This window comes from Trachemys scripta, chromosome 11 (genome assembly GCF_013100865.1).
Source record: "Trachemys scripta elegans isolate TJP31775 chromosome 11, CAS_Tse_1.0, whole genome shotgun sequence".
In the NCBI taxonomy this organism is placed as follows: Eukaryota; Metazoa; Chordata; order Testudines; family Emydidae; genus Trachemys; species Trachemys scripta.
Window position 1 is genome coordinate 71,493,023 of NC_048308.1, and position 19,093 is coordinate 71,512,115.

Consider the following 19,093-nt stretch of genomic DNA (forward strand, 5'->3'; position numbering starts at 1 on the left):
AATCTCATATTGTTTCTCAAATAAAGCTATGCTTTTTCCCTACAGTCTTTGACACACATGGGTACTTTTTCTACTCTGTGCATACAAGAGAGTCCATAGAATTAATTTATACTAAAAGTTATTATACTCAGATGGCTTTTTAGTGGCCTCTGTGAAATGTGGTGGTGGCCTGTTACTTTTCTAATAGAAAAGTGTCCACATAATAAAACCAGCACCATAACTGACATTATTTGGTATCCTTGTGGACATCCAAATTATTCAGTGGCTAGTGAAACGGAGCTGTTCTCTTTCCAAGATGTGTTCATGATAGGTCACGTAGAACTGCTAGCACTGCCACTTATCTTATTTGTACCTATTTCATGAATGGAGGACTTTCATTTTTAGTGCTGTCAGGCTGATCACTTGTATTCTATATTTGTAAAAAGGAAAAGCCAAAAGAACTGATGAATAGTGTATTAGCCATGTAGAGCAGGTTATTTCCCCTTAATGTCATAAAGGCATACAGCTGTGAACTTAGTGAATATTTGTATATGACCACATACATATATTTGAAAATGCAATAATGCTAATATCCACTAGTGTAACTGCAAACTTACGATAAGAAGAGATGTGAAGAGAGAGATCTAGAGACCTTTTTAGAAATCTCACAAAACAGGTTTGTACATCTCCTACAGCATTCAGAACTGTTAACTTGAGTTCATAACTGCTCACTAGCCATTCTCTTTACATTTTCATTCAGTCATTTGCACAGCAGTGTTTATAGTCTTAGGTTAGACCTAACAAAATGTAATAATCTTACAGGTGTGCAATAGTGGGCAATGCATCCTGTGATGACAATATTATTGGTCTAGAACAGGGGTAGGCAACCTATGGCACACGTGCCAAAGGTGGCGCACAAGCTGATTTTCAGTGGCATTCACACTGCCCGGGTCCTGGCCAGCAGTCCAGGGGGCTCTGCATTTTAATTTAATTTTAAATGAAGCTTCTTAAACATTTTAAAAACCTTATTTACTTTACATACAACAATAGTTTAGTTATAGATTATAGACTTATAGAACGAGACCTTCTAAAAACGTTAAAATGTATTACTGGCATGCGAAACCTTAAATTAGAATGAATAAATGAAGACTCAGCACACCACTTCTGAAAGGTTGCCGACCCCTGGTCTAGAAAGTTGCACCTGAAGGTTTTGTGGTGGGCTATAGCAGACTCCATGTTTTGTGCCTTGTTAATATTTAAATGGGTTACCACATGCGGGGTGGTGGTGGGGGGAGAATTACAGTAATTTTAGCCTCCTGCTTTTTCTGTTTCAGGGGTCTCCATTGGTTTTTCTTTTAAAAGCAACTGAGTCCAGTATTTTTAAACCATTTTAAAGACTTAAGCCCTGATCCATGCAAAAACGTACTCAGGTCCCTTGCTTTATGCATGGTGAGTAACAATGGGACTATTCACAATAAGTGAAGTTAAACTTGTGTGTAAACCTTTGCAGGCCGAGGGCGCTTTCTTTTTCAGGGAAAGGGTAATTTCCCATGTCCCCAAAGGCCAAAACCTTTTACTTACAGACATCCAACAAGACTAATACTGACAGAGCAGGCTCTATTTTTGTCTCCCAATGATGTGTTGCTGCTTTCAGATAGGAAGGAGGTCAATAAGCTATGCATAGTAATAACATGAATTGATGTCTGAATAAAATCCAATATCATAAAACAACCTAATGGTACTCAGTGTAGTTACTGGTGATCATGCCATGATATCTTGACCAATTCTCAGATAGCTGCTGCTACGTCTCATGTTACTACTGCACACTGTATAAATTAGAGGTCATTAATCTGTGAAGTTTTGGGTCCCAATTTTTTTCAAGAATATGAAATTTCAGATTTTGCAGACATGTCTGATTTATAATACAAAGAGGAAATCAGAACTTTCAGCTCGTACATGATATCTCTGATGCCTCAAGTTTTTTCTTGTGAGCCCACCTTGCCCAAAATAAATGATTAGGGGGCTGGAACACATGATTTATGAGGCGAGGCTGAGGGGACTGGGATTGTTTAGTCTGCAGAAGAGAAGAATGAGGGGGGATATGATAGCTGCTTTCAACTACCTGAAAGGGGGTTCCAACGAGGATAGAGCTAGACTGTTCTCAGTGGTACCAGATGACAGAACAAGGAGTAATGGTCTCAAGTTGCAGTGGGGGAGGTTTAGGTTGGATATTAGGAAAAACTTTTTCACTAGGAGGGTAGTGAAGCACTGGAATGGGTTACCTAGGGAGGTGGTGGACTCTCCTTCCCTAGAGGTTTTTAAGGTCAGGCTTGACATGGCTGGGATGATTTCGTTGGGGATTGGTCCTGCTTTGAGCAGGGGGTTGGACTAGATAACCACCTGAGGTCCCTTCCAACCCTGATATTCTATGAAATTTCTGTTGAGCATTGTTTTTCGTTTGCTACCCAGTGCTGTTTGAGGTTAGAATGGTGTTTCTTTGCAAGCAGTCACAAGACTATCTAGAAAATATATAGAGAAAGGCAGTTCACTGGTCAGTTAATAGGAGATATAAAAGGCACAGGAGGACTAATCTGAGATTTATGGACACAGGAGAGATCCAGTCTCTCCTTGGGCTCTTTTCTCATTGGATGAGATGTTCTACTCAGAGGCCATAGCTTATATCAACCAGACATTCACCTTTAGCATCTTCTCCCCTCTGGGTGACTCCTTTTCCTCTGTGTCCAAGAAACAGCCAAACAAAGGTATTTCTTGCTCTCTCACCACTGGGTCTCTCTGGCCACTTCCTCCATTGTCTTTGGGGACCTTTTCACTTCTCCCAGGGTAATAAATGACATATTTCCTCTCCTTCAATTCTTTCCTTCTCACTTTTTTTGAAAGTCCTAAGAGAATGCTTCTGAGGAGTCTCCCACCTCACAAAACTATCTGATCCTGCTATGAAGCCTACCTAACTTCTCATATGCCGTACTCGGTCACCATAGTGTTGCAGCACCCGGTAAACATTGCTGGACTCCTTTTCCCCCCTTCAGCGGGTCTCATCAAACCAGCAGCATGCTCCCAGTTGCATCTTTCCTTCCTCCACCGGGGTCAAGATCTGGTGTTTGGCCCCATCAGCTCTTCCCAAGCACCTCCACAGAATCGGCATCCTAGATCCTGCCTTCCTTAATGTTTGGCTGGCCCACTCCACAGTGGATTGACCATTCCAAGCCTTCAGACCTGCCTCTGGATGCCAATGTCATCTCTTTCTAGAGACCTGTATCAGAAGATGGATGGGCATGATGAGGAAAAAACTCATTTAGGTCTCAACATCTGTGCCTCCTGTACCTCTAGGTCTGCTATCCAATGGTGGTTTCATGTCTAAGCTGACAAGTGAGCAGCTCCACTTTGTTGGGCAGCCACTTGTCACTCAATTCACACTTCCTCTGGACACAATCAGTTAGATCTGCCGGTCAGTTGACACAGCTTTTGGTAAGGAGTTCTTAAGAGCCATCGTAACCCAGCAGCCCTAGAAGTCTCTCCTTGAAAAAGGGGTTCCGAGCAGTCTCCCCTCACTCACATCCTCTATATTCCCTAGTTTCTCTTCTTTTACTTATGCAGAGCCTCTGAGCTTTTACCTCTAGTTCTCCTTTTCCTCCTGAGTATTATCACTGCTAGTCAGACCCATTCTATATACTGAGGATTGCCATATTGCAGAAGAAAACAATTTATCTTACTTGCTAATTGGTCTTGGTGATATGGTAACACCAACTTGTACTGTGACTGAAGGGTTCTCCCCTGGGTGAATGGACTCAGGAACAGTAACTAGCTAGACCAGGGGTCAGCAACCTTTCAGAAGTGGTGTGCCAAGTTCACTGTAATTTAAGGTTTCCCATGCCAGTAATACATTTTAACGTTTGTAGAAGGTCTCTCTCTATGTCTATATTATATAAATAAACTATTGTACTATTTACAGTAGATAAGGTTTTTAAAATATTAAGAATAAAATTTAAAAATTTTAAAATAAAATTAAAATGCAGATCTTATCAATGTAGTGTGATCCTTGCCTGGGATCCTTGTCTGGGGTTCCAGCCACCAGCCCTTCACAGCCCACTGCTGGTCTGGGGTTCTATTCACTCAGCTGGCAGCGGGCCGGTGGCAGGCTGAGCTGGGCTGGCGGGGGACTGAGTGGCTCAGTCCGCTGCCAGTCTGAGGAGCCAGCAGCACTCAGCCTGCTGCTGGTCTGGAGTTCTGGCTGCTGGCCCCACTCAGCCTCCTGCCGGCCTGGGTGAGCAGAAACCCAGGCTGGTAGCGGGCTGAGGGGGCTGGTGGCCAGGATCCTGGCCACCAGCCCCACTCAGCCCACTGCTGGTCTGGATGAATGGAACCCCAGACCGGCAGCAGACTGAGCGGGGCTGGTGGCTGGAACCCCAGACAAGGATCCCAGCCCCTGCTCAGCCCGCTGCCAGTCTGGTCTGAGCGGTGCTGGTGGCCAGGACCTCAGTCCGGCAGTGGGCTGAGCGGCTCAGTCTGCTGCCAGTCTGAGGTCCCGGCCACTGGCACCACTCAGCCCACTGCCAGCCTGGGGTTCCATTCACCCAGACCGGCAGGGGTCTGAGCGGGGCCGGTGGCCGGGACCCCCGCTGTTGGTCTGAGGTTCCATCTGCCAGCTCCTACCAGCCGGGATCCTGGCTGCCGGCCCCACTCAGCCCGCTATTAGCCTGGAGTTCTGCTTTATAAAGCTGGCAGGAGGCTGAGCGGCTGGGACCCCGACTGGCAAGGGGTCGGCAGCCGGAACCCCAGACCGGCGGCTTACTGAGCCACTCAGCCCCCTGCTGGCTGTGTGAATGGAACCCCAGGCCGGCAGCGGGCTGAGTACGGCCGGCGGCTGGGACCCCAGGCCAGCAGCGGGCTGAGTGGCTCAGGCCGCCACTGCTCTGGGGTTCTGGCCGCCGGCTCCTGCCAGCCGGGGTCTCAGCCGCCGGCCTGCTCAGCCTGCTGCCAGCCTGGGGTTCCTTGGGGGTCCCCAGGCCAGCAGTGGGAGCTGAGTGGGGCTGGCGGCCGGGACCCCGGTTGGCAACGGGTCAGCAGCCGGAACCCCAGAGCGGCAGCAGGCTGATCCGGCAGGCTGAGCTGCTCTGACCACCGCCGCGTGCCATCAAAAATCGGCTCACGTGCCACCTTTGGCACGCATGCCATAGGTTGCCGGCCCCTGAGCTAGACAAATGTGGGGCCATCGAAGCAAATTTATTCTCTAGCTCTGGAAGCTCTCAACTGGGATAGAGTGGTTTCCTGCTGGAGAGAAGGGCTGGGTGCAGAGAGTCCTGGTACCAGGTTGGCTGCCTACTGCCTGTCTGAGATGAGAAGCACAGTGAATGTACATTCTGGTATTACTCCATCACAGAAGGTGAAAAAAAACTGTGTTCTTCTGCACTGTATTTTCAGTCTACTTTTTTGGGAACCTTTACTACTGCTTCTCTCTCTCTCTCTCTCTCTCTCTCTCTCTCTCTCTCTCTCTCTCTCTCTCTCTCTGAAAACCCCTCACATTCATAACACTTTCTCTTTCTGCCAGTTCAGCCAGTTACCTCAACCTAGCATGCTGTGCCCTTGAAGAAATCCACCGTAAAATTAAATTAAAACATGTGGTAGAAGAGTCATCAAAAAGGTTCCTGAAATCAGAGCTTATAGCTTGACAATTCAGTAAACAAGGAAGTGGAAACTTGAAATAAGAAGTCAAAGCAGCTAATAGGCAAAGTTGAAATCCTTAAAAAAACAAAACAAAATAAAATCTCCACTTGGAAATCAAATAGTTCCTCTTCAATCAATATAGTTTGTTGTTTGCGAAGTTTCATCTTTACAATTTTGTAAATTTTTTTAGATTCTGAGCTTAACGTTTTTGAATTTGTATTCAGCCAAAAATCTGTAGAATTTTCACAGAACATTTTGCATGCAGTTAACACAAGCAGATAAATATCCTGCTAAGGAGCGATTGCCAACAAAGTAAAAATAAACCTTCAGATGAGAGGACAAGTTATATAACTTCCAAAAGCAGCCATTTGCACATGTCTGCTGACTCTTAGCTTGTTTAGACTATAAGTTCCTGGGGGAAGGAACTCTTTATAAATATATTATTGTTTTTTTAAAGCACCAGACACGTTGTTGGTGCTTAAACATAATGATTCTTTTTATTTTTTATAACTTCTTTTAAACTATGCACTTGGGTAGAGACCAAACTCTGATTCATCTAGGCTTGTAATGTGTTCCAGATATTTTGCTGACAGGTGGACTGGCTGAGCAGGTCACAGATCTTTCCAGGAAAAAGAACTGAAAAGGAAGAAAAGGGTTCTGGCTGATCATCTCAGGGCAGGGCATTCCATCCATGGGCTTCCTTTTTGATGCAAACAACACATTACTCTGTATTGTAGCAAGATCTCTAACCCATAAACACAAGCTAAGGATGCCTTTTCACAAGAGTGTATTTTCTCCTTTGCCTTTCACTTCCCTCTCAGTACAGTGACTTGGAAGGCTGTAAAGAAAGTAGGCACTTCTCAGTAATCCGCTGATCTGTGTTGCTCCAAGTGTCCCTAGAGATGATCTCTAACTAAGACTATCTGGATGATTCTGAATCTTCCTCCCCCTGAGTTCTATGGCTTTCTGCACCAGGGTCCAGTGTTTCATTCCTCCTCAAGCACCTTAAGTTTTTTGTTCTGGTGTGTGACTGAGCTTTCCTAAAAGAATTAGAGAGATTGGATAAAGTGGTCCGGACTGCAGTTACGCTCTAGCACAGACATTACGTGGTGATGGTCATGGCATGATGCCGGGCCAGGGGGAGCTCAAGCATGGCCAAATTTCCAACACACTTTGATTTTTGTGAGAAGCATTTGATATACCTCCTAGCTTTTTAAGAGTACAAACCACAATTCTTAGCACCCTCTTGTGATCAGTGGGAGGGATACAGGGAGTTATTTCCATCTGGACTCCTACTTCCTTCCCTGTTTGGAGTCCCACAACTTGTTGAGGCCTGACCAATTTTCTTAAGATTAACAATCACCCTTCGCTCCACCACTCCAAAGACGCACTCGTTTTCCAGCAATTACAATTTCAAAGCGTTCATAAGTGCTCAGCACTGGCCTACCTCTCCTCCTATTCATGTCAATATTAAAACTCCCATTGACCGCATTGGGAGTAGTTAGAGCAACACTGTGGGCTTTTGAAAATTCCTCCCGAAGTATCATTTTTTAATATAGTCAGGTTTGGCAGAATTTGATTTTTATTGTTTTAGAATTTCGACTGATAATCTTGATTATTTTTGAGCATTTTTCTCTCTTTTTTTTATCAATTTAAATATTCACAGTTGAGCAAAATTATGGAGGGGGTCAGACAGTAGTTATTTAATGATTCAAAATATTAAAGCTTTATAACTGTTAAAACACAAACTCCCTACATCACATGTTAAAATATAGTAAATAGCCTTAAATCAAAATCTAGTAAGTTTTCAAAAAAGCATTTTTCTTACTTTGCCTATCTTTAAATGGTGATTATGGATGGTAATATTTATTTTATTAGTTTGTGTGTGTATGGTGAAATGAACATTTACCGACATTTACTGATAAAATTCAAATCCTTCCAAGTCTAAATATAGTTCAGTAGTCCTGTTAGTGTCCTCAGCTAGGAAAGGAGGAGAGATTGTAGCACTTTCCCATTTTCTATCCTATTCAGTATTCCAAAACAATATACTTACTTACCCCAGTTACATGATCGCCAGGTAGATTAGGAATTGTATCTAGGATAGGTACAGAGCAGCACGGAGTGCCTTGTCTGGTCAGGATCAGAGTACATTCCACTCATGCTGCAGTCTTCACAGAAGTTAAATTTATTTCAGATTATAGTAACCAAGAATCTGAAACAAATGCATTGAGTGTAATTTACTGCAGATCTCTGCTAAAGTAAACCATGCACATGCTTCTCCTCAGATACATAAGCAGTACTAAGTTCTCTGGCTACAGGTAGTTTTACACATTCTTCTACTAATTGCAGTGGGTAATTTTTCAAAAGTACCTAGATGAAAATGAATTGGGAAGTAGGTTGCTAAATGTCTTAGGTACTGTTGAAAATTTTACCCAGTTTGACCAAATTTTTGAAAACAAAAAATTAAAGCACCATTCAGAAAGCTGTCAAGGGGAAAGGTTGTAAATAGGAGGTTATAAATATCTTGGAAGGGAAGGAGGGAGGGAACTTGCCTGAAATTGTGGGTAGGAGAGATCAATCTCTGGGTCGGTTTTTGTGGCTGGGGGAACGGTAGGTGGAGCAAGACAGTTATTACCAGAAGCTCCTGGTCACAGACCGGCATGTAGGTAGCGGCTGTCAGATGGTCATTTATGCATTTGGACAGAGGCAGGTGTGCAACTTGGCAGCTACAACCACAACTGAGCATCCCCTTTTAAGATCCACTCTGCTCACCTCGCATGGGAGAGGGCTAGAAAAAGTGCCCTAAACACAGTCTGCCTTGTCTCCCTCCGACTGGATAACCATGTCCAGAGGGATCACCTTACTGTGGTCAAAACTGAACAATGAAATTTGGAACCTGGAATGTTTGACTCCTGATGGACAACCCAAAAAATAACTGGCCAGAGCAAAGAACAGCGATTGTGGCCAGAGAATTCAGGAGGCATGACATCGACATTGCTGCACTGAGTGAGACCTGACGTGCAGGAGAAGGAAAGCTCAAGGAACGAGGTAGTGGTTACACTTTTTTTTCTGGAAAGTAGCAGGTGACGCTGAATGACAAATCTACAGTGTTGGTTTTGCTATCAAAAATGAAATAGTCAACCAGCTCTTGGAATTACAGTGGCACAATCGGAAAGGAAGGAGTGGGCAAGATGAATTTCAACAGAATTCTCCTGACCAAATGCGCGAAATATGACCTAATTATCACACACCATGTTTCCACCAAAAGAATAAGTAGAAGACATTGTGGGAACACATGTGATATAAGCATTGGCATCTGATTGACTATGTCATTGTCCGTGATTGTGAAGACGTTTACATCACCAAAGCGATGACTGAGAAACATTGCCTTATCTGCTGTATCATTTACATCAAATTCACACCAACATGACAAATGCAGAAGAAATCAGCTAGATGGAAGATTAATGCCGAGAGTCTTAAGGACCAACTAAACTTGACCTTTTCCAACAGTGCCTCCCCAAGAAACTGATGAATATCAAAACTGAGATGGAGAGCTACAAAGATCATTGGAAAGCATTCAAATTTGCCGCCCATGCTGCATGTGAAGGAACACTGGGCTTCTCAACCAAGAAGCACCAAGACTGGTTTGATGAGAACTATGAGGAAATCCAAGACCTGATCTACCATAAGCACAAGCCCTTCTGTGGTTGGCAGAATGACATCAATTCCAAGCAGAAGCAATATGTCCACCATCAGCTCAAAGATGAAGTTCAAAGGAAAACCTGTGAAATGAAGAACAAATAGTGGGAGAGCAAAGCGAAGGAGATCCAACACCCATAACATGTGTGGATTCTTGAACACCACCAAAGCCCTTTATGGTTCCCCAGGGCTAACCCCACTCCGATCCAGGGATGGAGCCAACCTTCTCAGGGAGAATGAATCTACCAATGCATGTTGGAAGGAATACTTCAAAGACCTTCTGAATCATGACTTCAATGTTGGTCTTTGACTTAATCCCTCAACATCCTATCATGGATGACCTCAGAATCCCACCACAATTCATTGAGGTAAAGAAAGCCATCAAACACATGAAGAACAATAAGGCATCTGGACCGGATGGAATCCCCACTGAAATCTTTAGAGGAGGCGGCGAACAGGCTCACCAGCTTCACGCCTTAATCCTCAAGATTTGGAATTCAGAAGAAATCCATACAGCTCTTGGAGATGCCATGATTGTGACCATCTTCAAGAAGGGAGACAAATTAGATTGTGGAAACTATTGAGGAATTATCCTGTTGTCCACCTCCGGAAAGGTTCTTGTGAGAATTCTCCTCAACCGGCTGCTCCCCTTGGCCAAGAAAATGCTCCCAGAAATGTAGTGTGGATTCAGACCATCTCAGAGTACCACCGACATGATCTTCCAACCGCCAACTTTAAGAAAAGTGCCACAAGCAACATCAACCTCTGTATGTGGTTTTCATTGACTTCACGAAAGCATTTGACTCCATCAGTCGAGAGACACTGTGGAGAATTGTCATTACATTTATATGCCTGCCAAAATTTGTTGCCGTCCTCCGACTCCTTCTCGGCAACATGTCTGTGACAGTTATCAGCAATGGATCCGAAAGGGACCCCTTCCTAGTCAAGACAGGAGTTAAGCAAGGCTGTCTCATCGCTCCAACACTTTTCTCCATCTTCCTTGCTGTCATCCTATTCCTCATCTCTGACAAGTTCCCCTCCGGACTTGACGTCCAATACAGAATGGATGGCAAGTTCTTCAACCTCAATCATCTCCGATCCAAGACAAAGACTAAATCAGCCATTGAACTCCAATATGCGGACAACTGTGCCCTGTGTGCCCACTCAGAAGAAGATCTTCAAAAAAGAATCAAGGCTTTCTCTGAGTCCTACAACCAATTCAGCCTCACAATCAACACCAAGAAAACTAAGGTACTCCACCAATAGGATCCAAATCACCAGAATCATACTCCTGTTATTCAGGTCAGTAAAGGGACCCTGGAGAACGTCAAGCACTTCTTTACCTCAGCAGCTATCGGTTCAGAAAGCTGACATTGATGAGGAAATTCAACACCACCTTCAATGCACCAGTGCTGCTTTCGGACACTTGAGAAAACATGTCTTTGAAGATCATGACATCAAGAATCACACCAAGCTTGCCACATACCAGGCTGTTGTTATCCCTGCTCTCTTGTATGGTGTTGAAACCTGGGTCATGTGCAGTAGACACCTCAAGGTTCTTGAACAGTACCATCAACAGTGCTTCTGCAAAATCTTCCAAATCAAGTGGACGACCGACACACCAACATCAGTGTTCTGTCCCAAGTAAAACCTCCAGCATTGAAGCTATGATCATCCACCACCAACTCCGTTGGGCTAATCATGTTCTTCAAATGCCGGATAATTGACACCCAAAGCAGATCATGTTCTCACAACTGAGTCATGGCCAATGGACAAGGGGAGGGCAAAAAAGGCGCTTCAAAGTCATCCTCAAAGCCAATATGAAGAAGTGCAATTAAACTCATGGGAAACCCAAGCCCTCGACTGACCTAAATGGAAAAGGACCTTGTGGCAATGATCCCAATATTTTGAGATCCAACAGAGACAGTGTAAAGGAGGAAAGAACATGCTGGAGCCCAACTCAACAATCCAGATCCACCCTTTCCACTAGGAAATATCTGCACCAATTGTGACAAGATCTGTGGATCCCGGATTTTATGGAAGGCAATCATCTTCAAACTCCGAGGGAGCACCGATGGACATGCCTAATCCCTACCATAATGATGGCCCATTTGTGTCTGTGGCTGGCCCCATCTTGTTAGGAAATGTAGTTGCATTTGTTGTGGTAAATTGAATCTTTATTCTCATATAAGTTTTCGTGACACTTGGTTTCCATGACTATATTGTATTTCTTTGGGAATAATATCAATGAGAGCTTTAATTAGCAGTATCTCTGTTTCCATTTTTATTGTAATGACTGAGGGATTCTATTTTAGCTGCTTTACTTGGTACAGTTGAAAAGAAAATAAGTTTAGAATGTATTTATTTAAAAAGCTGTGGTTTGCTCCCCTCTGTTTTCTAAATAAACCTGAATTAATTGAAGAGAATGGAAATTTTAGTAAATGTGATTGATATTTGTTGTACTGTTGTCTTCACATTTAGCTGTAAAATGATAAATGCCATTAAATCCACTACATTTTTCTGAATACATTTATTAGCATTAATATATGCCAGTGGAGTCTCAGAAGCTTTAGCTACAGGTACAGTTAAGCATTTGTGTGTTTTTCGTGAATAGTAGAAGCAGTGACATTAAGCATATGAAGGAATCCCTATAGTTATAAATATTTACAAATATTTATTTTGGCAAGAGCCCCTTATTCAGATGTTCCCTGCTGCACTCTTACTAATACAGTATCCATATTTTTCACAGTACACTCTTCAAATTACGATATGTTCTGGAATTATTCCTAAGGTAGGGGCTTGCCCTTGCCGTATAATTTTATTTTTTTGCAAATATTTAATTTTTCTTACTTTGCAAGAAAAACGTACTTTTAAGCGAACTGTGCAATTAACATATAAACATTGCAGAATTGCAGTTGGTAGACTTGTCTGCAACAGAGTTTGGCGATAGTGTCTCCTACTGTTTTATAAAGGTATGAGAGAGAGTTCTTACTAGGATAACTAACAAGCCTTAACAAATCCACCTAAATATTTATTCGCATATGTAGAATTATATTTCAAAAGTAGTTACTCTGGGCAATATATGCCTGCTTTCTGTGCTATCACACTGCCAGTAGGAAAAGAAGGAAGTCTCTATTTGCAATGTAGGAAAAATCCCAATATAGACACAGCAGAAAAGTGGGTTCTGCATTTGTCATTATTGACAGAGTCTACAGGAGACCTCATTTCACTTTGTCCTAACAACATGATCTAGAATGCTGTCTCTTCTCTTTTTTCATTTCTTTTCTCTGAAAAGATTCATAATCTATAGCGAGTATACTCGTGGGTTGGAACTCCAGCAGAAACAATACATCTTTAATGAAATTTTTAGAAGAAATCCGGTACAAATCTGTCTTCACTTCTTTTCTTCTTCATTTACATTTAATTACAAATGTTAATGAAAAAACAATTCCTTCTAAAACATCAGTGTATTTAAGCCATTCCGGGAAGCATAACATAAGCCCAGCAGACCGCGGGTGGGGGGTGGGGGCGGGGGGGAAGGGGAAGGGGGAAAGGCTCCTGATTTCATTTAAAAAAAAAAAAAAACTTTTTAAACAAATTGTGCAAAAATTATTTTTCATTTGCATACTTTCTGGGGCTAGGTTATAGCCACCGTGTGGTGGACTTGTTGTAAGTCTGTAATTATATTTTTTTTCTCCAAACAGAAAAGTGTTAGTGGATGCTGCTACTTAATTAAAAAACAAAAAACAGGCATCTGGAGGTTTTATTTTTGTATGTGGTTAAATCCTGAATTGCTCTCAGTTGTTCAAGTGGGTTGAACTAGAACATTATGAATAGACCACGGTATTTGCGATGAATGTAATTGTAAGCAGTTCTGCATTATTTAGTACTTAATGTGCTTAAAATTTTAGCAAAAAATGATAGAGGAATGTTTAAGACTCTGAGTAGTTAGCCAGTTAGATTGCAGCATATGCAGGCATTACTCCTTTCTTTCCTCATGCTTGTATAGAATTTTATAATAACTTTATTTATAATGTGCCCCTTACAGAAGTGCATTGTGCTGAAAATCTTAATGGCACCACTTAAAAAAACCAAAAGATAGCTATCAAAAACTTTAACAAATAAAAACAGATGGCAAAAAAAAGGGGGGGGGGGAGGAAAAAAGCAATAAATGCAGGGCCACAGTAGCAAAAACATATTTTATAAATAAGCAAAACATCTTTGGATTTTAAGAAGGTATAAGATACTTTCCAAAACTGGAGAGAGATGGAGTGAGTTTTTTTTCTTGAGGGGGAGGCAAGTTAGAAATCCATACCTTAGCAGCTACCACAGCTCTGGCCCAATCCCCTCCCAGTTAAGACAGGGTGGTGGGAAGTTTTGACAGTGGGTGGTATCTGAGCACAGATACCCATTAAGCCAAGGCTGAAGGAAGAAATCTCAACTATCACCAGGGTCTACTAAGAGTTTTAAAAGTCAACAGTGCCAATTTAAAATCAATCTGCTAGTTTATAAGCTGCCAAGGTAAAGAATGCAAGGCGGGCGTAATGTGATTATGGTAACTCAAGCCAGTGAGCGAACGTGTTCCTGTACTCTGTGTAATCTGCGGCATAATAATATGCGTAACTGAACTACGCAGAACATTTCATCTTGTCACACAGGATGCAAATGAAATCTGGAAGCATTGTAGGAGTGATGATAACCCATATATTTAGGTGGAGCTTCTTTTTTAAAGAGCTCTAATATCTCCAGGATTTACGGTGGGAACTTGAAATTTGGCAGGAGACTAGTACTGTTATGAGGAAGGTGCCTTTTTGTGGCCCCATGGAAAACCATTCTCATGTGGCCAAGTTATTTGCTACTAAAAATTGTCATTTCTCATCTGTTTTTTTGCTCAGTGCAGTTGGCTCCTGGCTTGCCATTACAACACTGAACATTATGTTAGCACTCTGCATTCACCCACCCGGGTGTGCTAGCAGACAAAATGGATTCTCGTCCTACTGCTGACCCACCCATGTCCCATGAAAATACCATTTGGCCTAGGAGATGGTGCACTGGGCTGGGACTTCGTATGTGATGGTGGGCAAATCACTTAAATCAAAACTTTCACAAATGGTCACTAATTGTGTGTTCCTCATCTTCTAGCTGTCCAAATTTAAACACCTGATTTTCAGAAGTGTTAAGCACTCACAGTGAGAAATGAAATCAGTGGGAGCTGTGGATGTCAGACCCTCTGGGAGTAAGGTTGTGTGGTATGGAATGCAGGGATTCAGGAGGCCCTCCGTGATAATGCTGGCTTTGCTATCGGATATGTCTACACAGCTAAAACAACCTCTGTAGCTGGTCAGTGCCAGCCAGCTCTGGCTCGCGCTGTAGGGCTTTCAATGCGGCATAGACTTCCAGGCTCAGGTTGCTGCCCAACTCACTGGGCTGCATGGCAAAACCTGGACAGGGCTAAACTGTGTGCTCCGAATATTTCTCTGGAACTGGTTGCAAATGCAGGGACTAGGGGATTGTTTGGCAAGTTGTGTATGTGTTAAAGGAGTCCATCCGCAGAAGGCATGAGAAGCAGTTGTGAGCAGAGAGACAGAGCTCCTTGGGCATAGACCTGACTGGAAGGGCAGACTTGGAAACCGAGAGTAAGAAGCTGCCTGCTCTTGTTTGTTTCTACTGTGCAGGGAAAACAGTGTACAGTCTGTGTAACTAAACAGGAGTGCACCAAACAATACACCTGACTCATCTCATCTCTCTCCTCATTGAAACAGCCTGGCAAGGCCCTGGATATTGGCTAGCCACTTGAGTCAAAGGGTGGGGTAACAGGACTTAACGTCCTCCCTCACAGGGGAGTTGTGAGGATTACTTACGTAATATCTGTACAGTATTTTGAACATGTGAAGGGCTATTTAAAAACACTAAAAAAAAATCAGGTCTTAGTGTCTCAAGATGGGCACCCAAAATTAGTGGAGATTTTTGCAGATTTTGGCCTTCGTCTCCCTGAATCTCAGTTCTTCTTTTGTCAAAACTCTATCTACCTCTGAGGGGTGTGGCCAGGATGAGTTTGAATTCATTGAGCTCAGAAAACTTTTATTCTGGCACTTTACTAATTTGTGAGGGTCTCATTTTGTAATCTCAAAAATATTTTCTTAATATAGTCGTGGGTTTTTGGTTGTAATAATTTTCTTATAAAGCATTTCAATTGATCAAGAATATTTACAAATGCACATGTTAATTTAAAATACACAATAGCTATACAGTACTCAGGCCCAGTCTAAACTAGGCAAATTTTTTCACCAGTGCAATTACATTGATGTTGGTTACCCTTGTGCAAGCCTGTAATGTAGATGTGCACACCCATAATGCAGATGTGCTGCACCAGCACAAAACTGGGGTTTCATCAGTGCATGTTACTTCAGTATGCACTGATGTAAGCTAAACTTTGTACCAGTAGTGGTTTGTTGGTTTGATTTACCTAAACATACATAGGGCCTCAGTTAAGAAATGTTTATTCATGTATCCTTAGGGCATGATTCCAAAGGGAATTCTTTAAAAATGATTGTGACAATCTGACACAAGTGAGAATCTGCTGCAATGCCTGAAATTGACCAGTCTGTGAGCACAGTTGTTTTAGCCTCGTGTGGATGGTGGTGCAGATGCATGCCACACCATTGGGAGATCCCAGGAGCTTTTGAGACTGGCTTAGACAAAAAATACCTTTCTGGAGCTCTGGTGGCTTTGATCGTTGTCTGTCCTTCCATGTAGAACAAACTGTGGATTGAGTAGCATAGCCCCACACCTTTTGGAGAAGTTAGTGCTATTTAAACAATAGGTCCATGTGCTCACTAAGTACAGGGGCTCTGATTGTAACCAGTTCCTGCACAGGGCCACAAAGGATATGCCAGAGTCGTCTTGTACCACATCCCCGAAGAGGTTAGCCATAACATATCATGTGCTCTCTCTTAAATTTGGAATGAGGATAAGTGGAGTGACATGCCCATCCTAATGCAGGAATCATTTGCACAAGGAGAAATGCTCTTTCATTGTTTTGTTAAATGTATTCAAACACATCAGCGTCCAGTTATAATAGTTCCTGTTTGGCGCCTTGTGGTATGAAGGCTTTGGGTGGTCAGACTACGTGCATTCACTTCTTTTTTCCTTTCATGTCTCAACAGCAGCAACAGGAAATGCTAGCAATGAAACATCAGCAGGAGCTCTTGGAGCACCAGAGAAAGTTGGAGCAACATCGACAGGAACAAGAGCTGGAGAAGCAGCATAGAGAACAGAAACTACAACAGCTAAAAAACAAAGAGAAAGGAAAAGAAAGTAAGTAACAGCAAGATAGTTTATTTCAGTGATGGAGTTTACAGTAGGTGAATAGAAGCCATGGGCACTGGTAACTCTGTTTTACGCTGTGGTTGTACAAAGGTAGTTTACAATGCTTATGAAACATCCGTGGTTCTCTGCATATGGAGACTTGTTGCATGAAATTCTCATGTTAACTGTGAGAAGGGATTGAGGATAAAGAAAAGATGAAACTGTATCTGAGCTCTCAATTTTGTTTTTTATATACGTAAAATAAAGTATCTTAATTCTGAAAGTATTTCTTTATACCTTACAAAGTATGGTTTGCTCTTGTGTATGTGATAGTACCCAAGGAAAAGTGTGCAACAAGATTCAGTAAAATTATCATCACATAAAAATGGCCATAGTGGGTCAGATCTACGATCCATCTAGCCCAGTATCCTGTCTTCTGACAGAGGGAATGAAGAGAACAGGGAAATTGAGTGATCCATCCCCTGTTGTCCAGTCCCAGCTTCTGGCAGTCTGATGTTTAGGGACACACATAGCATGGGGTTGCATCTCTGTCCAGGTTGGCTAATAGCCATTGATGGACTTATTTTCCATCTGATTCTCTCCTGATTCTTTTTTGAACCCAATTACACTTTTGGCCTTCACGTTTCCTGGCAATGATTTCCACAGGTTAACTGAGTGTTGTGTGAAGTACTTCCTTTTGTTTGTTTTAAATCTGTTGCCTATTAATTTCATTGGGTGGCTCCTGCTTCTTGTCTTATGTAAAGGAGAAAATACTCCCTTTCTCCACATTTTTCATGATTTTATAGACCTCTATCACATCTCTTCTTAGTCAATGTCTTTTCCAAGCTGAACAGTCCCAGTTTTTTTTATTCTCTCCTCATATATAAGCTGTTCCATACCACTAATAATTTTTGTTGCCCTTCTCTGTACTTTTTCCAATTCTGATATATCTTTTTTGAGACAGGGGGACCAAAACTGCATAAGGTATTCAAGGTATGGATGTACCATGGCTTTATATAGTGGCATTATATTTTCTGTCTTATCTACCCTTTACTAATGGTTCCTACGGTCTGTTAGCTTTTTTGACTGCCACTGCAGACTGAGTGGATGGTTTCAGAGAAATATCCACAATGACTCCATGGTCTTTCTTGAGTGGTAACAGCTCATTTAGCCCCATCCTTTTGTAGGTGTAGTTGGGATTGTTTTCAAGTGGGCATTACTTTGTATTTGGCATTAGGACCACACAAATCCCACATCAGACATTTCAGTTGCTCATTCTGATCCTTATTGCACATGAATTTGAAGCATGTGAGAGGTGTTCAGTAAGCAGCATTGAAGGTTGAACTCCACTAACCCCAGAACATGGATCTCACAAGCAACAGCACCGCAAGCTCCCCTCCCAATGTTTCTTAGTCCTGCCCTGGAAAGACCACCTCTAGTGCTTAAAGCAGGGGCGGGCACATTTTTTGGCTTGAGAGCCGCATCGGGTTTCGTAAATTGTATGGAGGGCCTGTTAGAGGAGGGGGTTGTGGCCCAGCCCCCCCCTCCCCTCCCGGACCCCTGCCCCATCCACACACCTCTGTCCCCTGACCACCCCCAGACCCCTGCTGCCCCATCCAACCCCTCCTCTCATTCCTGATGCGCCCCCCCCCAGGACCCCTGCCCCATCCAACCATCCCTTCTCCCTGTTCCCTGACTGCCCCCGAAACCCCTGCCCCTGACTGCCCCCTGCTGCCCCATCCAACCCCCCCCCTTCCTGACTGCCCCCGGGACCCCTGCCCCATTCAACCCCCTGTTCCCCCCCGACCACCATCCAACCCCCATCCCCTGACCACCACCCTGAACTCCCCTGCCCTCTATCCAACCCCCACTGCTCCCTGCCCCCTTACCGCACTGCCTGGAGCACCGGTGGCTGGCGGCACTACAGCTGCACCGCCCGGTTGGAGCTGGGCCACGCTGCCGCCGCCACCAGGCAGCTCAGAGCACCAGGTCAGGCCGGGCTCTGCAGCTGCGCTGCCCCAGGAACTCAAAGCCCCACCGCCTCAGAGCATTGCGCCGATGGCGGAGCGAGCAAGCTGAGGCTACGGGGTGGGAGGGACAGCAGGGGAGGGGCCGGGGACTAACCTCCCGGGCCAAGAGCTCGGGGGCTGGGCAGGGTGGTCCCATGGGCCGGATGTGGCCCGCGGGCCATAGTTTGCCCACTCCTGGCTTAAAGGGTACTTGATGTACTCCATTCAGTCAGTGGCTTCTCTGAGACAGCCAACAGAGGTGCTGTTTGTAGACGACGTTTTCACAGTGTGAACGTTTGTCCACTAGAAGCTTCACTCACTCACCAACTCATTCCTTATAGGCTACTGACGAGCTTGCAAGTAACTGTCAGGACAGCCTATTACAGATTTGAACTAGTGACTATGCAAGGGGTCCA

At 43.6% G+C, this 19,093-nt stretch overlaps 1 protein-coding gene across 4 annotated transcripts in view; it reads left to right on the forward strand.

The window, feature by feature from the left end:
* Positions 1–19,093, forward strand: part of HDAC4 (histone deacetylase 4) — a 192,495-nt gene that overhangs the window by 12,133 nt on the left and 161,269 nt on the right. For all 4 annotated transcript variants that reach the window (XM_034785241.1, XM_034785240.1, XM_034785242.1 and 1 more), the window contains exon 2: positions 16,527–16,677. In XM_034785241.1, the coding sequence (XP_034641132.1) occupies positions 16,527–16,677 (151 nt within the window). The remainder of the gene's footprint in view (positions 1–16,526; positions 16,678–19,093) is intronic.